This window comes from Schistocerca serialis, chromosome 12 (assembly GCF_023864345.2).
Source record: "Schistocerca serialis cubense isolate TAMUIC-IGC-003099 chromosome 12, iqSchSeri2.2, whole genome shotgun sequence".
Lineage (NCBI taxonomy): Eukaryota > Metazoa > Arthropoda > Insecta > Orthoptera > Acrididae > Schistocerca > Schistocerca serialis.
The window spans coordinates 165,476,845-165,503,252 of record NC_064649.1 but is presented as its reverse complement, the minus strand read 5'-3'; the positions used below and the strand labels follow the sequence as shown (position 1 = coordinate 165,503,252).

Sequence of the window (26,408 nt, the reverse complement as noted above, 5' to 3'; positions counted from 1 at the left end):
AGACCATCACACAGACCATCACACAGACCATCACACAGACCATCACACAGACCATCACACAGACCATCACACAGACCATCACACAGACCATCACACAGACCATCACACAGACCATCACACAGACCATCACACAGACCATCACACAGACCATCACACAGACCATCACACAGACCATCACACAGACCATCACACAGACCATCACACAGACCATCACACAGACCATCACACAGACCATCACACAGACCATCACACAGACCATCACACAGACCATCACACAGACCATCACACAGACCATCACACAGACCATCACACAGACCATCACACAGACCATCACACAGACCATCACACAGACCATCACACAGACCATCACACAGACCATCACACAGACCATCACACAGACCATCACACAGACCATCACACAGACCATCACACAGACCATCACACAGACCATCACACAGACCATCACACAGACCATCACACAGACCATCACACAGACCATCACACAGACCATCACACAGACCATCACACAGACCATCACACAGACCATCACACAGACCATCACACAGACCATCACACAGACCATCACACAGACCATCACACAGACCATCACACAGACCATCACACAGACCATCACACAGACCATCACACAGACCATCACACAGACCATCACACAGACCATCACACAGACCATCACACAGACCAAAATGGGTGAGGCTCCTTTCAGTCGCATCTTAAGACAGGCAGGTATAGCTCAGGCCTATTTTAATCCCTGGACCCACAGGGGGTGCAGTCCATGTTAAACAGCAAGGGGTAGCCATGTGCCAGGATGGAGGAAGGCTGTGGGTATTCCCAGTGTGACAGTCACCAAGAACTGCAGGGACACACCAAGTACTTTGTCACTGTAAGCTCTGTGTCTGGCTCTTGCACTGGGGTACGAGAAAGTTTCTTATCTATTTTAGTGGGCTCTGTGACTTTATTCTTGTAGTGAAAGGGGCCACATTATTACACTAAGTAATGAAATGTGTTTAAATCGACTCTGTTTACAGAATTTAGAGAATGTTAGAGGTGTATTGCGATTTCAGAAATAACTTTCTTAATACAATTGTTTAAACAATGCCGGCCGGGTGTGGCCGAGCGGTTCTAGGCGCTACAGTCTGGAGCCGCGTGACCGCTACGGTCGCAAGTTCGAATCCTGCGTCGGGCATGGATGTGTGTGATGTCCTTAGAACTACTTAAACCTAACTAACCTAAGTTCTAGGGGACTGATGACCACAGATGTTAAGTCCCATAGTGCTCAGAGCCATTTGAACTATTTTTTGTTTAAACAATGTGTGACATACGCTATATTAGCCTACCATTGTGAGACACTCCCACTCCATCAGCTCGACAGACTGAGCGAATTTCGCACCAATTTCAAGATTCGGGAAGGCAGGGGCTGGATGAGGTCGTGGTGGTGTGAACTAGGTTAGTTCGTCTCTGGATCTCAACGTGAGCACGCGAAATCCGATATTTCCACCAATAAATTTGAATTTTCCTCAGTTTTCACGGTTGGGGGACGGTTGGAGTTAAATCTATTGAGCTAACGCTGTTAACCTATTTTCCCACCATGACGTCGGTGTCACATTGCCACTTCTATGGCCTCAATCTTGAATAAATTTGGCAACAACGCAGAAAGGGTGAAGCTGGCATCACAATGTCTGCCACGTTGTCAATTTATTATAAACTTTGTTTCGTTTTTTCGAAAAATGACTTTGTGAAACACAAGAATAATTGTTTTTAAAAGTAATCAAATAGGGTTTTGTATTATTTATAGTATCCATTAATCTCACCAGTACTCTAATTATGAATAGTAATTTCTCTGCTTTTGTATCCAGAATACCTTGGAAGAATACTCAATTGAAAACTCGGGATATATCTGAACTTGGTGGCAGATAAACCTGTGCAAGTACCCTAGTCTGTCACTAAGCCATGTGTCCACAACATCCCTTTTTTTTGGGATTTGCGATGTAACAAAATAAAAATGATGTTATTCAATGCAAAAGTTGGAATTTGAGATTTCGCTTACTGTTTCATCAATCACAATGGTCAATCTATGATTCCTATGACAATTGGCGTAAGATATTGGATTATGAAATTTGAATAGTCTTTACTTGCAGTTTCGCGTGGCTTGAAGCAGTCACAGCTAGCGTGCTGTTGATTAGCAAATTGCATTATCGTCTTTTTAATTACTTCATGATCGTAGACACGATCATACCCGGTCGTGAAGTTATTGCTATGACAAAAAATTTCCTAAGGGATCAGAAAGTTCTTGAGGGCGCAAAAACAACTAACATGACAAAAAAGGGAAATTCAATATTAAAGCTGATGCAAGAAGACGATAAAACAGTTTTTTTTTTCAATCTAACACGCACGTTGGACTGCTGATCTTGGTGTCTGTAATCTTAGTATTATTTACATTTTAATTATGCGTTTTGCTGAGGAGATAATAGGAATAAGCACTGCTAACTGATTCAATATTTCCAGAACATTTATTATAACTAAAACGTATCGTACATTGTGTTTTGACATAAAAATCTACCGTCATTGTAGTACAGTTTCATGTCCATTGAGCGCTCTTATGTAGCCATTGTCCTCTTGAGTCACCCGTGAGTCGTCACGATAAGTTGTAACAGTTATTTTTACACTTCACTCAGACGGAACACGTTTTTATACATTTAGTAAAAAATTAGATCAGACCGCCATAAATCTGCGTCCGTCTTACGTAAGAGAAACAGTACAAGTGTTTAGCGCTCAAGGCTTCATTTGTTCCCCAGCCAACAAGGTGCTAATGAGAAATGAGAGACATAGCGTGATGAAATAGGTTTAATAATGAATAAAAAAATAGGAGTGCGGGTTGGCCACAATAATGCGTTCACTATGCTGTTTGTAGTAGCTAAGATAGGCACAAAGCCCATGCCTACTACAGTAGTATAAGTTTATATGGCAACTAGCTCTGCAGATGAAGAAATTGATTAAATGTATGACGAGATAAAGGAAATTATTCAGGTAGTGAAGGGAGACGAAACTTTAATAGTCATGGGTGACGAATTCGTCAGTAGGAAAAGGAAGAGAAGGAAACGTAGTAGGTGAATATGGATTGGCGGAAAGAAATGAAAGAGGAAGCCATCTGGTACAATTTTGCACAGAGCATAACTTAATCATAGCTAACACTTGGTTCAGGAATCATAAAAGAAGGTTGTATACATGGAAGAATCCTGGAGATACTAAAAGGTGTCAGATAGATTATACAATGGTAAGACAGATTTAGGAACCAGGTTTTAAATCTTAAGACATTTCCAGGGGCAGATGTGGATTCTGACCACAATATATTGGTTATGAACTGCAGATTGAAACTGAAGAAACTGCAAAAAGGCGGGAATTTAAGGAGATGGGACCTGGATAAACTGAAAGAACCAGAGGTTGTACAGAGTTTCAGGGAAAGCATAAGGGAACAATTGACAGGAATGGGGGAAAGAAATACAGTAGAAGAAGAATGGGTAGCTCTGAGGGATGAAGTAGTGAAGGCAGCAGACGATCAAGTAGGTAAAAAGGCGAGGGCTAATAGAAATCCTTGGCTAACAGAAATATTGAATTTAATTGATGAAAGAAAATATAAAAATGCAGTAAATGAAGCAGGCAAAAATGAATACAAACGTCTCAAAAATGACATCGACAGGAAGTGCAAAATGGCTAAGCAGGGATGGCTAGAGGACAAATGTAAGGATGTAGAGGCTTGTCTCACTAGGGGTAAGATAGATACTGCCTACAGGAAAATTAAAGAGATCTTTGGAGAGAAGAGAACCACTTGTATGAATATCAAGAGCTCAGATGGCAACCCAGTTCTAAGTAAAGAAGGGAAGGCAGAAAGGTGGAAGGAGTATATAGAGGGTTTATACAAGGGCGATGTACTTGATGACATTATTATGGAAATGGAAGAGGATTTAGATGAAGATGAAATGGGAGATATTATAATGCGTGAAGAGTTTGACAGCACTGAAAGACCTGAGTCGAAACAAGGCCCCGGGAGTAGACAACATTCCATTAGAACTACTGATGGCCTTGGGAGAGCCAGTCATGACAAAACTACCATCTGGTGAGCAAAATGTACGAGACAGGCGAAATACCCACAGACTTCAAGAAGAATATAATAATTCCAATCCCAAAGAAAGCAGGAGTTGACAGATGTGAAAATTACCGAACTATCAGTTTAATAAGTCACAGCTGCAAAATACTAACGCGAATTCTTTACAGACGAATGGAAAAACTGGTAGAAGCGGACATCGGGGAAGATCAGTTTGCATTCCGTAGAAATGTTGGAACACGTGAGGCAATACTAACTTTACGACTTATCTCAGAAGAAAGATTAAGTCTACAAATGCTAGAAACGTAGGTCTGCCTTTTCTTAGTCTTCCAGTTAACGTTGTCAAAAGCTTTCTCTCTCTTTCAAATTTTGAAGATGGCAGGGGTAAAATACAGGGAGCGAAAGGCTATTTACAATTTGTACAGAAACCAGATGGCAGTTGTAAGAGTCGAGGGCCATGAAAGGGAATCAGTGGTTGGGAAAGGAGTGAGACAGGGTTGTAGCCTCTCCCCGATGTTATTCAATCTGTATATTGAGCAAGCAGTAAAGGAAACAAAAGAAAAATTCGGAGTAGGTATTAAAATTCATGGAGAATAAATAAAAACCTCGAGGTTCGCCGATGACATTGTAATTCTGTCAGAGACAGCGAAGGACTTGGAAGAGCAGTTGAACTGAATGGATAGTGTCTTGAAAGGAGGGTATTAGATGAACATCAACAAAAGCAAAACGAGGATAATGGAATGTAGTCGAATTAAGTCAGGTGATGCTGAGGGACTTAGATTAGGAAATGAGACACTTAAAGTAGTAATGCAGTTTTGCTATTTAGGGAGCAAAATAACTGATGACGGTCGCAGTAGAGAGGATAGAAAGTCTAAACTGGCAATGGCAAGGAAAGCGTTTCTGAAGCACAGAAATTTGTTAACATCGAGTATAGATTTAAGTGTCAGGAAGTCTTTTCTGAAAGTATTTGTATGGAGTGTAGCCATGTATGGAAGTGAAACATGGACGATAACCAGTTTGGACAAGAAGAGAATAGAAGCTTTCGTAATGTGGTGCTACAGAAGAATGCTGAAGATAAGGTGGGTAGATCACGTAACTAATGAGGTATTGAATAGGATTGGGGAGAAGAGAAGTTTGTGGCACAACTTGACTAGAAGAAGGGATCAGTTGGTAGGACATGTTTTGAGGCATCTAGGGATCACAAATTTAGCATTGGAGGGCAGCGTGGAGGGTAAAAATCTTAGAGGGAGACCAAGAGATGAATACACTAAGCAGATTCAGAAGGATGTAGGCTGCAGTAGGTACTGGGAGATGAAGCTTGCACAGGATAGAGTAGCATGGAGAGCTGCATCAAACCAGTCTCAGGACTGAAGACCACAACAACAGCATGATGAGCTATGTTTATGCAACCTGTCGATAACAAACATTACCGAAGCTATCCCAGTGAAATGAGGGTAATTCCATTTATGCGAAAAATAGACACATGTTACCCCATTTTTTTTTATACAGAGAACGATTGCAGAGTACATGAAGCGAAGAGGGAGACCTATTCTTATCCAGTCCGCCCTCAAATATAAAAATTTTGGCAGGCACCAACGAGAGGCACCAACGAGAGGCACCAACGAGAGGCACCAACGAGAGGCACCAACGAGAGGCACCAACGAGAGGCACCAACGAGAGGCACCAACGACAGGCACCAACGAGAGGCACCAACGAGAGGCACCAACGACAGGCACCAACGACAGGCACCAACGACAGGCACCAACGACAGGCACCAACGACAGGCACCAACGACAGGCACCAACGACAGGCACCAACGACAGGCACCAACGACAGGCACCAACGACAGGCACCAACGACAGGCACCAACGACAGGCACCAACGACAGGCACCAACGACAGGCACCAACGACAGGCACCAACGACAGGCACCAACGACAGGCACCAACGACAGGCACCAACGACAGGCACCAACGACAGGCACCAACGACAGGCACCAACGACAGGCACCAACGACAGGCACCAACGACAGGCACCAACGACAGGCACCAACGACAGGCACCAACGACAGGCACCAACGACAGGCACCAACGACAGGCACCAACGACAGGCACCAACGACAGGCACCAACGACAGGCACCAACGACAGGCACCAACGACAGGCACCAACGAAAAGATTCAGCATTACCTGCGTACTCGTTAAGTAGTAGGATATGCTACGTGGTAGCAGAAAATGATCATGCAGTAAGCAATGAATGCAACGAGTGCTGCGAAATCTGTAGTTTTCCTAATGAGGAGAAAGTTTGAAAGAATATGTATCTTTATTTTTAGGTTCACTAGTGAAAGTAGAGTCAATTCATAAAGCAGTTGAGTCCCATAAGATTTCACACACATTTTTGCACACTACTGCTAAGGTCATCAGTCCCTAAGCTTACACACTCTTCTCTTCAGTAGCTCTACAGCCCTTGGTGAGCCTTGGCTTCTTCAACAATCTTCCTCCACACTTCTCGGTTATTTGCTGCTCTTTTCCACCCCCGGACTCCCATATTGCTGATATCCATTATTACCTCATCGATCCATCTTCTTCTAGGTCTCCCTTTTCGCCTAACTGAATGGATCATACCTTTCATCATTTTCTTTGGCATTCTATCCTCTGCCATTCTCTCCAAGTGTCCTAGCCATCGTATTCGCTGTGATTTAACAAATTTTACTATGTCCCTGCCTTGTAATAAATCCTGTAATTCAGCATTGTAGCGTATTCTCCAGCCTTCTTCCTCCCTTATTGGCCCATAGATTTTGCGTAGTATTTTCCGCTCAGCGCTTCTTAGAGCATTTTTATCGTGTTCTGTCAATGTCCATACCTCTGAGCCGTATGTGATAACTGGGCGGACTAGGGAATTATATATTAGCAATTTAGTTTTTCTTGTAACAAGGCTACTTTTGAAAAGCTGCATATTTGCAAAGTAAGCTCTGTTTCCTGCTTGTATTCTTTCCCTTATAGCCTTTCCAATACTGTTATCATTTGTTATTAGGGCTCCCAAATAGTTGAAAGAGGACACTCCATTGAAGCATTTCCCATTGATGTTTAGGTTTTTAGGGGTTCTTCTGGCCTCAGATTGTGACATTACCATATATTTTGTTTTGTTTACATTTACTATGAGGCCAATTTTTAAGGCTTCTGTTTCCATTGCCCGGTATGTTTCTAGGAGTATTGGTATTTCTTCCTACTATAGCAATGTCATCAGCGTATGCACATATCTGGCTAGTTTTCATAAATATGGTGCCTCTTTTGTTGATTTTATTTACTGCACTATGCAGGGCAATGTTGAATAGGACAGTGGAGAGGCTATCCCCTTGCTTCACACCTTTATTAAAGTCAAAGCTCTCACTTGTTCTGCTAAGGACCTTTACTTTTGCTCTTGTCTCTGTCATTGTCATTCTGATTAGTCTTATTAATTTAGCACATATACCAACTTCTTTCAGTACTCTGTATAGTTCTTGCCGAATTATGCTGTCAAAGGCTTGTTTGAAATCGATGAATAAGAAATGCAGATCTATATCATATTCATAGAACTTTTCCATCATTTGCCTTATCACAAATATTTGATCAGTTGTTCCTCTGCCCGGTCGAAAGCCACACTGATATTCCCCTAGTATGCCTTCTGCACACTTCCGTATCCTTTCGTTTAATATACTTGTGAAGATCTTATAAGCTGTACTTAGGAGTGTTACACCTCTATAGTTTTCACATGCTGTTCTGTCCCCTTTCTTATAAATGGGGATTATTATTCCAATTTTCCAATTATCTGGCATAGTTTCTGTTTCCCATATATCTGATATTAATGTGTGCAGTTCCTTTATTACAGCCTCACCACCAGTTTTTATTAATTCAGCAATTATGCTGTCTTCCCCAGGGGCTCGATTGTTTTTTGACTTGTGCACAGCCTGGGAGACCTCTTGTAGTGTTGGTTTTCTTGCCTCATTGGTTTCATTGTCTACTTCCAGCTCCACTCTTCCCTCCTGTGCAGCTGTCTCTTCATCTTCTAGGCTGGTGCTTAGTGTATCTTTGAAATATTCTGCCCATCTTCCCACTATCTGTTCTTCCTCCCTTATCATTATCACCAACGAGAGGCACCAACGAGAGGCACCAACGAGAGGCACCAACGAGAGGCACCAACGAGAGGCACCAACGAGAGGCACCAACGAGAGGCACCAACGAGAGGCACCAACGAGAGGCACCAACGAGAGGCACCAACGAGAGGCACCAACGAGAGGCACCAACGAGAGGCACCAACGAGAGGCACCAACGAGAGGCACCAACGAGAGGCACCAACGAGAGGCACCAACGAGAGGCACCAACGAGAGGCACCAACGAGAGGCACCAACGAGAGGCACCAACGAGAGGCACCAACGAGAGGCACCAACGAGAGGCACCAACGAGAGGCACCAACGAGAGGCACCAACGAGAGGCACCAACGAGAGGCACCAACGAGAGGCACCAACGAGAGGCACCAACGAGAGGCACCAACGAGAGGCACCAACGAGAGGCACCAACGAGAGGCACCAACGAGAGGCACCAACGAGAGGCACCAACGAGAGGCACCAACGAGAGGCACCAACGAGAGGCACCAACGAGAGGCACCAACGAGAGGCACCAACGAGAGGCACCAACGAGAGGCACCAACGAGAGGCACCAACGAGAGGCACCAACGAGAGGCACCAACGAGAGGCACCAACGAGAGGCACCAACGAGAGGCACCAACGAGAGGCACCAACGAGAGGCACCAACGAGAGGCACCAACGAGAGGCACCAACGAGAGGCACCAACGAGAGGCACCAACGAGAGGCACCAACGAGAGGCACCAACGAGAGGCACCAACGAGAGGCACCAACGAGAGGCACCAACGAGAGGCACCAACGAGAGGCACCAACGAGAGGCACCAACGAGAGGCACCAACGAGAGGCACCAACGAGAGGCACCAACGAGAGGCACCAACGAGAGGCACCAACGAGAGGCACCAACGAGAGGCACCAACGAGAGGCACCAACGAGAGGCACCAACGAGAGGCACCAACGAGAGGCACCAACGAGAGGCACCAACGAGAGGCACCAACGAGAGGCACCAACGAGAGGCACCAACGAGAGGCACCAACGAGAGGCACCAACGAGAGGCACCAACGAGAGGCACCAACGAAAAGATTCAGCATTACCTGCGTACTCGTTTAGTAGGATATGCTACGTGGTAGCAGAAAATGATCATGCAGTAAGCAATGAATGCAACGAGTGCTGCGAAATCTGTAGTTTTCCTAATGAGGAGAAAGTTTGAAAGAATATGTATCTTTATTTTTAGGTTCACTAGTGAAAGTAGAGTCAATTCATAAAGCAGTTGAGTCCCATAAGATTTCACACACATTTTTGCACACTACTGCTAAGGTCATCAGTCCCTAAGCTTACACACTACCTAACCTAAATTATCCTAAGGACGAACACACACACACACACCCATGCCCGAGGGAGGACTCTACTGCAGTTATGGACTGTGCGGCTGGTCCCGGCGGAGGTTAAAGCAGTTCACTGGACTTGACCAAAGGAGTGACCATTAATTGTAAATATTAGCTCGTAAGTGATCAACTATTTACAAAAGAATACAAAACAGTCAAATTTGCAGGTTTCCTGCAGAAAGACTTGTAAATGAACGCTATCAACGAAGGAACTGAGCACGAATGCTGTGTGAAGATGCACACTAAAGTGCGACGTGCATTATAAGAATATCACTAATACACACTGAACAGTTAGTGTTACACTGCACGTGTAAAAACACGTCAAGGCTACGACAATAGGTGCAACGCAAAGTTCAGTGTTGTTCTAAATGCAGCGACAGCTAAAACATTCGTCGTCACTTACCTGTGAGCCTCACGGGAGGCAGTTGACAGGGAAGTATGGAGGCAGCTCCAGGGGCCGGCTCCTCCGTTGGAAAACGCGTGCGAGGCGTGTGTACCGGTGCACTCGCGTGATACGAAGTTCACAAGGGAAAAACAAAAAAAAAAAAAAGAAACCGAGCGAGGTGGCGCAGTGGTTAGACACTGGACTCTCATTCGGGAGGACGACGGTTCAATCCCGCGTCCGGCCATCCCGATTTAGGGTTTCCGTGATTTCCCTAAATCACTCTGGGCAAATGCCGGGATGGTTCCCTTCAAAGGGCACGGCCGACTTCCTTCCCCGTCCTTCCCTAATCCGATGAGACCGATGACCTCGCTGTCTGGTCTCCTTTCCGAAACAAACCAACCAACCGGAAAAAAAGGGGGCAATGTACGACCGGCAGCTCTGTTACAGGCTGAGCGCGGACGGATACTGAGTACTGGAGCTCACGCAACACTGTCCAGCCGCTGCGAGTGGCTGACGCGTGGGTGACGAAACAGTCCTAACTTTAAACTGCTAACCGCCATGACTTCCATCGTACATACTGGAGGAAAGACATTTGCACACTTGTGTGACTACATTTTCATACGTAAATTAAGCAAATTTCTTGAGTCGAAGTTAAGATGAGTGAGAAATAGATTGTCAGATTACTCAGACCTTAAATCCATTAATACCGGCACTCGTGAACACTGCTAAAATTAATTATAATCCTGTCTCTCGATGGACAAAGAAAATGGAGTTGTCTTCCATAGTGCACATTCAGACAAGTTCTGATCCTTAATCAATGTATCCAATAGGTTGTAAGTTATACTAATAATTTCCCACTTCTGTTTCAATTGTAAATAAAAACCCGGGAAGGCACTTTAATCCCTGGCACCACAGTGGAAAGGACGATGTACTGCTTGATGAACGCCGCAGACAGCTAACACAGAAAGTGAAAGCATCACGAAGTGTAGTGCTACGTTATTAAACTGTAATTGAACCACAATGAGTCAACAGAGGCTCTAACATTGTCCGCTTCAGTTAAGTTAAAATAAACACTCACTGTACTCATGTATTAGTTGTTAGAATTTACATTCTCTTGAGTATGAGTTCTATCCCCCGTAGTGAGAAATGAACGTTCTCTTATTGTTATAAGCAAATATGTACCAAACTTAACTATGCACATAAATGTGAATCTTGCTATTAAGAAATGAAGTAACTGATGAACAAAGAGTGAAAAACTATTTTGAAAAATGATATCACATATATGTTTATGTAATTTCAATTTATGTACTTCGTACGCCAGTAACATTGTGTCATGTCATGATCCTCATACCAAAAATCGCGAATAGATCGAGTTAATCCTTCGACATTCCCTCTCTCCTCATGGAAGGCGGTGTGATCGCTATTTTTGACTTCATTAATACAACAAATAGATAACACTTTCAGCCAGAAGGCAGATACTTGTTTATAAAAAATGATTAATGTATAGTAGGATGTCGCATAACGACGGTGGAATATCCTAAATAATGGTATTCGTTGTCTTTGGGCGGCAATATAAACAGAAGAATACGGATCGATATGCGATCCTTCACTATTTTTGAAATGGGTTTTCGCGGTTTGTTAATACCACCCAAGGGTGAATGACGGAAGGTGTGGACCAAAGGGATTTGAGGCATTTCATTCACTGTTTCCTTTTAAAAGTATTATCAATGTTATTAATAAAGGAGTGTTGTAAAAAAAAAATAACTACAGGCCTTGTAAATCGCCTAACTGCATAAGTGAACTACTAAAAATAATCGTTAATATGTTTATTGTGTTCCTAAACTTCAACTCACAAATAGCATTCAGTTATTTACTAATTAATTAAATGTCTGTTCAAAGCAATTTCCCCACATAATCAACAAAACTTGAAACCAGAACTCAGTACAGTTCCTTGCTATTAAATGTCTGCGTAAGTTAATGGCCATACATAGTAACGTCTGAACAACAATTCAATTGTCCCTAAAAAAAACAACCATCTATGCATTTCTTTCCCATAATTCTGTAAACATGTTTATACACCTATAGCAAATGGCAATTACGGAAGCGTCCGATCCCGCCCATCTGCTTTGATCCATGACGTCACAAATATGGTGGAAACGACCATAAACCACGATTCCAATATGGCGCATATAAAGTCGTTACGTACACATTATGAGGACGAAAATACATCGAAAAACACACACACTTTCCACAAAGCGCCTAATGACACTAACGGGACAAGCGCGGGAAATAGGGTGTTTTTGGGTGGGGCAAACTAAATATAAAATTTAGACATCCACCCCCATACAAAACCACACAAAACGACGAAAAAAGCGACATCACAAAACTCCCCAAATACCACTAAACACAATATTATCCGGAATCGGACACTTCCCTTGACCTATATGGGATCGGGAGCTGCTGTTGAGCTATAAATTACGATCAAACACTTCCCTTGGCCTATATAGCTCAAAAACATCTCCCGATACCAATACCAACATACACAGCCACACTTTGGGATCGAACACTTCCCTTGACCTGCGCACTGTTTGTTCAGGAATGGATATGACGGATAAAATTAACAAACAACAACCGATTAATTTTACTAAAATTACCAAACGATGTACAGCGAACACTAAATTAACCTTCACACAAAATCGTTAAAACTCACTGAAGCGAATTCCACTACAAACACGGCCGACACTAACAATTCTGGATAACGAGCAAAAGCAAACTGAGCCCATTACACCACACAAATGAAGACCCTGAACATACCACCAGAGAGCACAACAAGTCACAACACGACGACATCTACAAACACGCCACACTCGCATACCAAACTCCGCGCCGTCATGACGCCACACGACAACACCCTTACGTCACGGATCAAAGCCGACGCCTGGGATCGGACGCTTCTGTCGACCCAGCAAATGAACCACTTTCGGCCTGAGCCACCAACAACATAAGTCGTTCTCATTACCCACAGAGCCACTCCGAGGTACTGGAAGGAAAACGTAAGCCTTCCACGTGTAAACCAAAGGCACGGTTTCCCAGACTGCAAGCCGTAAGAAACCAGTCAACACGCTCCCGCCTCCAAACACAGGAAGGCGGGCTAGTAAACAACGCCCGCTACGGTGGGCAAGCGCGACTACGTAACTGCTTGCCACAGTGGGTCGGTTCCTCCCGCAGCCTCTGCCAAGACCGGTGGCGAAATTAATGAAATTAGCACCACCTGTGGCACAAAGGGCAAGCAACTCAACAACGTAATAAGGACATAAATTATCTGCATATACAACGTGTCCAAAACAGCTGTCTACCCACTACTTTCAGCACCTCAGAGGACACCACTTAGCACACTGCGCGGTATGTTTAGATGACACTGAATTCAATCTGCGCAAAACCACAAACTACCTGTGCATGAGCACACTACGCTTAAACTAAAGAGTATTAACTTAACACAATGTACAACTTGTAAATCTCCTGGTGACCGGCCTGGACTCGTGAAATGGATCTACCAACACATCACGGCCAATAAACCACCTCCGCTCTCCACTTGCGAGGCACAAATAGGATATGTCATGCAACACACTTATTAAAATATCTAAAACAGTGTTCGTTACAAGATTAACACTCAATGTCACAGGGAAAGAATTAGGAACATATCGGTTCGTTACAATAAACGCACAAATTACGTGGCTGAAAAACACAACCAAGTCAGTGGCACACAAGAAGGGTAGTAATAGTTAGGCCCTTTATCATTTTCCCATTCAGAGGGGCGTAAAACAATAACACTGACTTGCTCAAATGCATTCATACTTCTCTGCTTAAGTGACTGACAACTACTAAGTTTTTAAATGCAGAACAAGTCCTCACAGGATAAACGCGGCCTTACGCAATGGACTCCTAATAGCAATGTCAAGCGTCCAAAGCACATTGCTTGCCGTTGTGGTGTATTTATTGAGCACACTCAGTAAACGCCAGAATGATGGACACTGATGTGATGCCATTGCGAGCACAGTTGGTTTGGATATAAGCAGCATTTTGTTCTGTCACAGAGCCATAGAGACGAGAATGTAGTCACAAGAAGCAAACGGTAAATCGATCAAAAGAAGGAAGCAGCATGCTCCAGACAGCATCGGCGCCTCTACCCACCTAGTCCGCCGCAAGCGCCCAAACACAATCAGGTAGCGTGGCGAACTTTGCTCTCGCCGCCACCCACGGCTTCACGCTCCGCGCACTAACGCCCATCCCACTGCTTCTGCTCGCCCTCCAAAATCCAACTACTCGACTCTCCCAGGTGCCTCGCCGACTTCCCCCGCGAGGGGGCGCCACTTCTCCCTTTCCTCCGCGATACGGCGATAATATTACACGCGGTACGTTCGATAGATCAAACCCGAGCCGTCACGGCTCAATTTGTTCGCTGGAGAAGAAAAACAGTACAAGTGTTTAGCGCTTAGGGCTTCATTTGTTAACTAAGACCAGATTTATGGCGGTCTGATCTAATTCTTTACTAAAAAATAAAAACGTGTTATGTCTAAGTTTGAGTGAAGTGTAAAAAGAAGAAGAACTGTTATAACTTATCGTGACGAGTCACGGGTGACTCGAGAGGACAATGGCTATCTATATAAAAGAGCGCTCAATGGACATGAAACGGACATAAAAATCTACCGTCATTGTAGTACTAAGCATAAGGTACGATATATGTTTTAGTTATAATAAATGTTCTGGAAATATAGGAATGAGCACCGCTAACTGATTCAATATCTCCTCAGGAAAAAGCATAAGTAAAGTGAAAATAATACTAAGATAACAGACTCCAAGATCAGCAGTCCAATGTGCGTGTTACATTGACAAAAAAAAAAAAACTGTTTTATCGCCTTCTTGCATCAGCTTTAATACTGAATTTCCCTTTTGTGTGATGTTACAGTTGTTTTTGCGCCCTTAAAACAATTTCCTAAGGGACCAGAAAGTTCTTGTCGTAACAAGAACTTCAAGATCGTAGATACGATCACACCCGGTCGTGAAGTAATTAGCTAGCGTGCTATTTATTAACAAATTGCATTATCGTCTTTCTGTGACTACTTCAAGCCACGCGAAACTGCAAGTAAAGACTATTCACATTTCGTAATGCAATATTTTAGGATAATGGTCAACCCATGATTCTTACGCCAATTGTGACTGATGTTCAATGGAAAAGTTGTAACAAAATAAGAGTGATAAAACATTAAGTGAAATCTCAAATTCCATCAGAGTGCTGCTTTCGCAAGGTGTGATGGACAATAATGGAAGTTGGGAGATGAAGTACTGGCGGACGTAAACCTCTGAAGGTGGCCCGTGAGTCGTGATGGGATGGCTCAATGGCTGGAGCATTTGCCCACGTAGGGCAAAAGTCCCAGTCTGGCATACAGTGCGCCAATTTAAAACTTGCTGTCAGATTAGAACACTTTGCTACAGAGCGAAAATGCATTCTGGAAACTTAACGAATCGTTTATGGGTGCAATTTCATTTTTGTTTTATTATACATTAGTGGTAGTTGTTGTGGTCTTGAGTCCTGAGACTGGTTTGATGCAGCTCTCCATGCTACTCTATCCTGTGCAAGCTTATTCATCTCCCAGTACCTACTGCGGCCTACATCCTTCTGAATCTGCTCAGTGTATTCATCTCTTGGTCTCCCTCTACAATTTTTACCCTCCACGGTGCCCTCCAGTACTAAATTTGTGATCCGTTGATGCCTCAGAACATGTCCTACCAACCGATCCCTTCTTCTAGCCAAGTTGTGCCACAAACTCCTCCCCAATTCTATTCAATACCTCCTCATTAGTTATGTGACCTACCCAGATATAAATAAAGACATTTGAATATTGTCAATGCAGCTAACACCTGATCGGTGGAAATTTTAGCATAGTTTGGAAATCTAATGATCCCAAAAATTTGCATTTATTCGTACACTCTTAGCAGCGTATTTTCTCGTGTTCTGCAGTAGGAAGTCCTACAATGAGTGAAGCTGAGTTAGTGAAGAGCTCAAACTAACTGACATGAAGTGTTCTGGCACCTGCTTTCAAATTTACAAAGGGTGTAGTAACAATGATAAACAATCGGTCTGTGGAAAACGTTGTCGTTCTGACGTCAGAGTATATACAGAGCAGACCGCTATGACCTAGGCCTTCTTCCAATCTATAAAAAGGGTAGAAAAATCGGACACACATAATTACCAGCATATTTCACTGACATCGATTGGCTGTAGAATCATGGAACATATTTTGGGTTCAGACATTGTGACCTTTCTAGACTCTGCTGTTTCCTGAAACAAACCATGCTGGTTTCTGTAGATGAGCTTCTCAGTCATGCGAGACACAGCTGGCCCTGTTTGTGCATGATATACAACAGGCTCTAGATATTAGTTCCCAGGTTGGTGGCATATTCCTCCACTTTTTGGAGCAAGCGACAGTGCGGAATTGAGTCAAACGCCTTTCAAAAGTGCGCGCTTACAGTGTATCCGATGACATACGTTGTTGGATAGAAAGTTTTTTAACAGACAGAGAGCAGTATGTCGTTCTGAATGGGGTGACTCAAAACAAGCAATCAGGTGAGCCCCAGGGCAGCGTAATAGTTCCGGTGCTTGTTACGATTTACATAAACAATCTGGTTGGTGGTATTGACAGCGGCGTTAGACTGTTTGCCGTTGATGTTTTAGTCTACAGGAAAGTAGTATCACACGAAAGTTGTGAACAAATCAATGAGGATTTGCAGAAAATAAGTGTGTGGTGTAATCACTGGCAGTTGTCTCTCGATAAGCGTAACCTACTGCGTATAACAAGGCGAAAACCCACATTGATGTAAGAGTACAAAATAAATGCCCAGTCTTAGGAAGCGGTAACATCTGTCAAGTACCTGGCTGTGACTGTTCGAAATGATCTCAAATGGAATGATCAGATTACACAGGTAATGGGCACAAAGCAGCGCGGAGCAGACGGCACACCACAAGAGAAGCGGTACTTATAAAATTGTCTTAAGAGTATTGTACCTTTATAGTGTAAAGTGTTGACATAGTTAAGATGCCCCAAACTAATGAAGTTGCGTCATCCTCCGCTAATGGTAAGACGTCAGTGAAGGAAGCCTTACGTATTGTTTCAAAAATGTTCGAAGGGAATAAAAAGGATTTAAGGGAATCTACTAGTTCAAATGCCGCATGTACATTTTCGATAAAGCCAGAGGAACACGAAACGTTACTGAAGTTCGTTAAAGCAAAGATAACCGGTGAGGCCAGGTCGAGACTGCAAGTGCACGAGCGTACCGGGACGTGGCAAGAGGTGAAACGCGTTCTAGAACAAAACTGTGCGAGTAAGCGTACCATAGACTACTTCGCATGTAAGACTTTCCAAGCAAGACAGGGACAGGGGGAACCAATTGCATTTCGTCTATTCGGCTTGCCCAGATTCCAGAGAGATTTTCGAGAAGCAGTAAACAGAGTTACGGCTAGAGAAAACTTGAAGGGTGCGATAGAACTGGTTGATTCCTTAGGAAGAGCCTGCTTTATACAGGGATTAAGCAATGATAGAATACAGACAATAGTGAGAAGCAGAGGCGACGAAATTACGTTGGCAGCAGCAGTGGAGCTGGCACTGCAGGAAGAGAGTGCGATATTGTCCGTGAAAGAGCTGGGACTAGCCCCGAGGGTAACGAACACTCGAAATGAGGAAGCGGTAAAAAACGATAACGGAACAAGTATTACAATTAGCGGCAGTGTTTGGCCAAATCGAAGAGGAATACGAGCAGATGATAAACGTCATTGTAAATGCTCAAAAGGGAATACTGCAGCCTCACATAATTAATCCAGTCCAGATTGTGAAATATCTAAGTTTAATACGAGACGAACTAAAAGACGTGAAGTTTCCTGTTCCTCTCGCCGAGTCGCCTCTTGTTAAGAATAATTGATTTAGATGTTTTCATTTCCGGTAGCATACTAGGGTACCTAATTAAAATTATTATTATCTATTACAGGAATGTTAATCTCCCATTACCAAAAGAGATCCCAGATTTGAAAGGAAGGTACGTATACATACAGCCAGAGAAAGAATTTCTACTGATAGTACGCGAAACTTTCTACGGATGACCTAAAATGTAACGAACTGCCTTTTGGATTCATCTGAGTAAGAATAGGCGACTGTGCAGACAGTCATTCGCATTGCTATCGACATTCGACCATGAGGAATGCGAAGCCAAATTGTTACAACCGGTAAGAGAAATTCCAGAAGATTGATTCAGTGCGACTATTTTTCGCACACAGAGCCTTTGGATCCATCTAAACAGTAACGAATGGCTATATGTAGCTCCGAAGGGAGAAGGACTAACACAAACAGTATTATGTGGAAAGGAACCTCCAAAGGACTTATTTTTCCTACCCCTTTCATTAATAAGTTTTTATAGTAAATGTAAAGGGCATGGAACGAGAGTGTTCATACAAACAGATAGAGAAATTCATAGCAACGTAACAAAGAAAGATATAATACCTCAAATTAATTTAGAATTTGACTGTTGTGTTGTAAACGAAGAAAATTCTAATGTTAGCATTGAGACATTTTTCTTACCATTGGATCAGGTAGTAACACAATTAGACGATTTGAAAATCGCTGGGAAAAGACTGGATGATGTCCAGCGAATGGCAGAAAGGCAGGAGGAAGAACTAAAATATTCCAGATATTTTACACATTACTCAATAACTACATATGTTATTATAATAAAAATGACTATCGCTTAGCTACATGTTTCTGTAAAAACTGTAGATGCTGTAAAGAATGCTTGAAAAGCTTATGGAAGTACTTTGACGATAGTAACTGTTGTGGTAAAGTATGTATAAGAAACACCATAGTAAATCAGTACCCAGAGAATAGCTTAAGTAGAAGACAAGCTAATAAAGAAACTGAAGGTGCAGTAATATATGAAAGATGTGCGAAAAACCAAGAAGAGTCAGTTCTGTTCAGAAACAGGCGTTAAGTAAAATCAAAAGATAAAATATATTAAAAGTGTCTTATGGAAAAAACACTAAAATTGATTTCACCTTTTTATGTGTTATGAAACTGTACCTACTATGTAACTGTAATGACCAACGTTGAATGAAAATTGTATTTTGTATCAATGCTTTAACAATGTACGTTGATAAACGTATGTTTGTTAATTGTAATCGTATCAATGATTTGTAAAAAAAGGTACCTTGATAAATGTATGTATAAAATAATTGTGTCTAACAAAGAACTTAATGGAATTAAGTGTACCGAATGTGTATGAAAGAAAAAAAAAAACATGTGGAGTGTTGATGTAAGCAAATAACCCAAATAAAATGAGAGAATCACAATTGACGCTACTCTGAGGAGTAACGCCAATTTCCCTGGCGGGGGAGGTGTTGTAATTAGACTTGGCTTGTTCCTGCGGTTACAATCGTTTCAGGCAGTACGCTGAGAATAGTACGTAGGAAGGAGTTAAAATTGTAGCGCTGGACGCCTGGCGTGGCCGAAGGGTCGGCCGAGGCGGAACTCAAACTGTTTGTTGGGCAGCGGCGCTTCATGAGTCAGCAAACAGCCAGCAGATACAAACGAAGGTCTGTGCTTATCACGAGTCCCTACAATCAGTTAAGGAGTATAAACAGAAAGCATTTCTGGCTAGAGAGAGGTCTGGGAGTGGAGAGAGGAAAAAAAAGAGGGCCCTTGGTGGCGACGGCGCTACGTCGTGAGGAGCCAATGAAGGGCTCAGGACGCAGTGCGTGACGTGACCATATAGGGAGAGGCGCCTCTATCCCTCCACCCAGCCTCTGAAGAACAGTAGCAACAACAATACTTTAAGGATACCAAATACGGACAAGTTGCCTTCGACGCCTCGTCATGCGAAGCGCTGGCGGGGTCGAAGGGGGAACGCTAACAAAACTCGAGAGCACGCAGCTCTGCGGCCGTCTTGTCGGGAGATTGTCGAGTAGTCGGCGTGACAGCAGCAGCCGACTTGGGCTGGGGAACGGGCTGTAGGCAGGCAGCCGGAGATAGTCGCTGGAGCGCGTCAGGGCGTAGCTGCGGGACTCTAACGTAGGGCGCTGGGAAATATTGCTGAGCTTCTAGTGGGCAGTCGGAACGGTGGAGTCAGTCACCGTCTCTGTGTCAGACTTGGCCTTCCTGTGAATACAGCTCACCCTGACTGCGTGGTGGTTGCAATCATTCAGAATAAACTGCAATGTATTAAAGTTAGCAAGACTTTAATTCTACCCGCTTCCTGTCTCCCTCTCACTAAGGTCAACCGGCTAAATCCCTTTCACGAACCGTGCCGCTCAATCCCTCGCAATACCCACGCTTGGGAAGCGACAGTGGGCTCATGAACTAACAGCTCGAAATAATTTTCAGAGAATGCGTTTAGCACAATTTTGGAAGATATTTTATGCGTACCTCCGGAATTGAACATTAATTTATCCTCGATATGTTGGCGAAAATACGTCACCAACTATTATTGTACGTGTTTGAAATTAAAGATTTCTTTGAACCTTTCAGCAACTGTATCATTTGCACTGGGAGGTCGGTAAAAGGATCCAATTATTAATTTATTCCGGTTGCCAACAATGGCCCATACTAACTAACAGGAAGTATCTAACTCGACGCTAAATTGAAGTAAACTACTTCTGACAGGCTAAACATGGTTGGCGGTGACGTGTTTGTTGCTATCTTTTCGGAACACCTTTAGGTTCTTCGCAAAAATTTCGGCTGGGCTTATATCCGGCTTTAGCCAGCTTAGAAAGCACTGATGCTCAAAACGTTATATTAGCGCTTGGAGCTCTGGTACTTTCCCAACACAGCTACGACAATTTACGACTGTTATACCGATGGTTCCTGTATCTACGTTCTTCCTGTGTTCAGCCTGCACTCCTTGTGACTGAAGCACTTCTTGTGTTTTCCCTAGTTCTCTAACCTAAACAACCGCCCAGTCCATGCCACACAGACTCTGCTACCCGTGTAACTGCCTCCTGCGTATAGTAGACACCTGACATATTCAGCAGAACCCGAAACCCAACCACCCTTTGGCACAAGTCGGGGAATCTGCAGCCTACACGGTCGCAGAACCGTCTGAGCCTACGATTCAGACCCTCCACTTGGCTCTGTACCAGAGGTCCGCAATCGGTCCTGTCGACTATGCTGCAAATGGTCAGCTCTACTTCCATCTTACAAGCGAGACAGGCAGCCTTTACCACTTCTGTTAGCCGCACGAAACCAGAGAGAATGTCTTCTGATCCTAAGTGACAGATTAGAGATTAGATTAGATTAGATTAATACTAGTTCGATGGATCATGAATACGATATTTCGTAATGATGTGGAACGAGTCAAATTTTCCAATACATGTCATAATTAAGTTATATTAACTTAATTATGTTGTTAAATTAACAACTTTTTTGTTTTTTTAATTTTTTTATAATTTTTTGTTTTTTTTTCTTTTTTTCTTAATTTATATCTAAAAATTCCTCTATGGAGTAAAAGGAGTTGTCATTCAGAAATTCTTTTAATTTCTTCTTAAATACTTGCTGGTTATCTGTCAGACTTTTGATACTATTTGGTAAGTGACCAAAGGCTTTAGTGGCAGTATAATTCACCCCTTTCTGTGCCAAAGTTAGATTTAATCTTGAATAGTGAGGATCATCCTTTCTCCTAGTATTGTAGTTATGCACACTGCTATTACTTTTGAATTGGGTTTGGTTGTTAATAACAAATTTCATAAGAGAGTATATATACTGAGAAGCTACTGTGAATATCACTAGATCATTAAATAAATGTCTGCAGGATGATGTTGGGTGGACAACTATTATTCTGATTACACGCTTTTGTGCAATAAATACTTTATTCCTCAGTGATGAATTGCTTGCATATGGCATCATATTTTGGGGTAATGAGAGTAAATTAGCTTACTACGCCTATTTTCAAACATGCAATAGGGTCATTGCAAATTTTGGTGATAAACATAAGTAGCTGAACTCAAATGTTTCAGCAGATCATCAATGTGTTTCTTCCAATTTAGTCTCTCATCAATGGACACACCTAAAAATTGTGAATATTCTACCTTAGCTATATGCTTCTGATTGAGGTCTATATTTATGAATGGTTTTGTGGCGACGTCATTTATCCACTGCGCCAAAAACAGCAGGTGAAAGCTGCAGTTGATAGATATTTATCTTTGCCGTAGTCAGCTTGGTTACGAGTTGTTTATTCTTGTTAGTTTTTGATCTGTGCTTGGAAAATAAAATGTTTTCTCATATTATGAAAAAAGCTGTTACTTCATAAAATATAAAGGCTCCCAAAGTTTCACTGAATTTTGATAAGTCACAGTACATACAGTTCTGTACAGTAAATGGTATGAGAGTCCGTTTACAAGGAACCACTTAGTAATTTTCTGAAAGACATTATTGACAATTTCATCAGTTAATTCTTGTTTGTCAGGTGTGATTACTATACTTGTATCATCAGCAAAGAGAACTAACTTTGTTGTTGTTAATATATAGTAATGACTTGCCGTTCTATATTCATGAAGAGGCAAAGGACCCAAGACCAACCCTTGTGGAACCCCATTCCTGACAGTTCCCCAGTTTGAGGAATGTGCTGATCTTTGCATATTATGAGAACTGCTCATTTCAACTTTTTGCACTCTTCCAGTTTGCGACAGTGCACAAATGGTTTAATTCGTACCTCTCATGCCACAATACTCGAGCTTGTCTAGCAGAATTTCACGATTTACACAATCAAAAGCCTTTGGGATTTTTTGTGATCTCTCAATGGGTAGTGTTCGGTTATTCAGATCATTCAAAATTTGATTGGTGAAAGCGTATATGGCATTTTCTGATGAAAAACCTCTCTGGAAACCAAACTGTAAAAATGAAGTACTAACAAAATGTCAGATATGTGAAGCTACTCTTGAATACATTACTTTCTCAAAAATATTGGATAAAGCTGTTATAAGGGAGATTGGACGGTAATTGTTGGCATCAGATCTACCCCATTTTTTATGCATAGATATAACAATAGCATATTTCAGTGTATCAGGGAAAATGCCCTGTTCCAGAGAGCTATTACACATCATTAGTACCGATGTGACCAACCACCTGCAGTTGGCTGCACCCTGTGCTCTTCATGGCATCTGGGAGGACCCTTTCCACATCTGGAATGACTCCAGTGCTAGCAGTAACTGGGTTTGCCACCGGTGAGGAATGATTGGAGGACTCTGACATGCTGAACTTGCATCAGATCCCCACGGCTGGCCCACAACAGTGGCGCCAATCCACTGCAGCCTCAAGCTGTGAAACCGAAGCCATCACAACCTGAAGCTGAGAGCGAAGTGTCACCAACTCGCCTCGCATCAGCACACAACACTCGCAGTCCCTGACCGTGGAAAACTAAACTATTCAGATAAACGGACTATCGGTACGTCCTGCGCAACTCTACTGTAGACCCTGACTAAAACGCACGAACTGTGTCTAGTAATAGGCAGATATTCAAAAACCTAATTACCGAAGCACTCAAGTGAAACTAATAGATATAAAATTTACACGCAGAAACTCATGAAACAAAACTAATACCCACAGTTCTCGCGTCTTCGTTTGCGTCAGAAAGTAAAACGATAATGTGACATATTACCAGTTCCTTATCAGGGGCAAATTATTTAAAGCACACAGATGGTACAATAAAATTCGCTCCTGGTTAGGAACTCTTAAATGACACAAAAGTGGTTTACTTACCTTTTGCTGCGTCTGTCTCGATCAGCTACCGCTGCCTGACACACTGGTTGTAGCGTTAACTCCGAAGAATGGTATGATGTATCATGCAGTGTAACTTGCTGTGACAGTGCGAGAGAGAAAGAGAGAGAGAGAGAGACAAAGATATTGTTTATTACTCTGTGGCGGTCAGTGCTCACATAATTATTCTTAGGAGATAGAACTTTTGTTCTTCTTAAGAGTAAAAATTTTAGGAGAGGAGAGCCATTCTTGTGATGTAAAAATCGACACCATTGCGAGTTTTTTATTCACATTGTAAAATATACGTGTATATGGAAGGAAATCAGCTAATAGAACAAATAAAATATTGTTCATTTCAAGAAGGTACGTGTTATTATACACCCAGCGATATACTGCTATTGTGATTTACTAATAAACACCAGCTTGAGAACAGTTCCGACGGGAGCGTTCAGTTCTAGTGAAATAGTTCGATGTTTTCTTCGGAAAAGAAGTCACTTCATGGATCATTCAAATCCACAATAGATTGTTACATAGCAATCAGTACCTGGACATTTCTCAGAACTGAAAGCAGAGCCCCGAAGAATATTTCTCCGTACTTTGGTTACCACTTTCAGCTCGACACGGTATCTACAGCATCTGGAGCAGATTTCTACAACAGCGGAAGCGTGTAATCGCTATCAGTTTCACACACCGCCCTGTATGTATTTACCCACAACAGTGAACATACAGTTACTCACACACATAGAAAGACAATACAAGGTGGTGTGGGGAAACACCTGTAGAGCTAAACAGTAGTTAGCCTAGTAGTAGTAGTGGCAAACAAAAAAATTTTTCTTTTTTTCAGAGGCGTCTTTATAATGGCTAGTAGAGAGAAGCATTCTGTATGATCTCACGAATGTGTTAGATGATGTTCCTGGCAACCCCTACTCATGTCACTAGCTGCTTAACACAAACTAACAAGTGTTGCAATTAGACGAGAAGCTTTTTATAGCTTATTTCGTAATTATTTTACTTACTCAGAAGAGTTGTGTAAGATGAGTAACAACTGGCTGTAACCTTAACTGTTAGGATTAGGACTTGAAATTACGGCAACGACACGTGTTTAACGAACAACTTTGTTCTCTGTCTGTGTGTGTTCCTTGTTCAGTGTGCGGTCCTTTTATGAATAAACACTGGTAGGACAACTGTGTACATAACATCATCTGTGGACACCAACGATATTATTTGGTGGTAAAATGTGAGTCTCCACACGCCCCCTCAATTTATACGCACCGGTATAAATCGATGAACTCGAGTCCTTAAGTTTGTGGTTCTAGGTTCGCAGTCAGGGTCCAACAATACACATCTCATGCTTCGGCGCAGGAAGGGCCTTCGTCAGCACGTCTGCTACCACGTTTTCTGTTGACCGATATTCCAGTTTCAGTGGATAAACTTACAGAGCCTGGCGAATGAAGTCGTACTTTATGTGAATGTGTTTCGTCTTTGAGTGGGAAACTGTACTGTTCAATGACAACCAGTCAGCTGGAAAATTGGCAAATAATCCAATGCGTGGCAGCTCCGCTAAAGCCAACTCCTTCACGAAGGTTGATAGGTGAACTGCCTCCTTTGCTGCTTTAGAGGTACTCATATGCTCAGCCTCACTTGATGAGAGAGCGACTATCCTCTGCTTGTGCGAACACCATGAGATTGCTGACTTGCTGACAGGAAGTCGTATACTGGTTACAACTTCATCTTGTGCATCAGAATTTCCCCAGTCAGCATCTGCAAAACCGAATATTCCCTCTTTATCCTTGATGTAGGTTAGATACCTCAAGGGAACAATTGGCAAGAAACTAAGGATTCGTTTTGCTGCCTGCCAGTGAACAAGATTATGGCTGTTGTTGTATTGGCTTAGCTTGTTGACCGCATGGCATATATCAGGGCGAGTGCCAATGGCGATGTACATGAGTATCCGTTCAGGGAACTGCTCGGAGCGTTGAGTCCTATCTGATGTACTTGCAGCTGCAACATCCAGTTTGATCCTGGTCGCCAACGGGGTTCTTACGGGCTTGCAGTCATCCATTCGGAATCGGTGTAAAACTTCTCTGATGTAGCCACTTTGACACAGCGTGAGTTTGTCAACAGACTGATTTACGTCAATGCCCAGGTAGCATTTCACAGGACCAAGATCCTTGACGTCGAATCTGGCAGATAACTTGTCCTGGCTCTGCCTTGTCCTTTCCGGGTCTGATGACGAAATTATGATGTCGTCAATATAAGTGAGCAGGAAGACTTGAGAATTTCCCACACTGTCCACATATACACAAGGATCTGCACTACTGCAATCCGATTGACATCAATGTGGCGTTTAATTTGGCATGACACTGTCTGCCAGCTTGGCACAACCTGTAGATGGTTTTTGTAAGCTTGCACACTTTGTCACCAGATTATAACTTCTGGAGCATATCATGTCCCTTTCTGGCTATGTGATGGTCCTCCTCTACATCTCTCATCTTCTGTAAGAACTTGGCTAATGAGTCCGGCTGTTCCATGAAGATTTCAGTATCAATTTCACCGTTGAGGAATGCAGTGGTGATATCCAGCTGTGAGACATGCAAGTTAAACCTCACTGCCAGA

General features: G+C 42.8%; 2 protein-coding genes across 2 annotated transcripts in view; one reads left to right on the top strand and one right to left on the bottom strand.

Moving 5' to 3' along the window:
- LOC126428021 (uncharacterized) overlaps nt 1-24,679 on the top strand; it is a 121,018-nt gene extending 96,339 nt beyond the window's left edge. The window contains exons 4-5 of the mRNA XM_050089901.1: nt 8,249-9,333; nt 24,637-24,679. Of these exons, the coding sequence (XP_049945858.1) occupies nt 8,249-9,333; nt 24,637-24,679 (1,128 nt within the window). The remainder of the gene's footprint in view (nt 1-8,248; nt 9,334-24,636) is intronic.
- A 545-nt stretch (nt 24,680-25,224) lies between these two features.
- LOC126428020 (uncharacterized) lies at nt 25,225-25,854 on the bottom strand. The gene has a single exon (XM_050089900.1). The coding sequence runs from the start codon at nt 25,852-25,854 to the stop codon at nt 25,225-25,227; it is 630 nt and encodes a 209-aa protein (XP_049945857.1).
- Nucleotides 25,855-26,408: the final 554 nt, after the last annotated feature.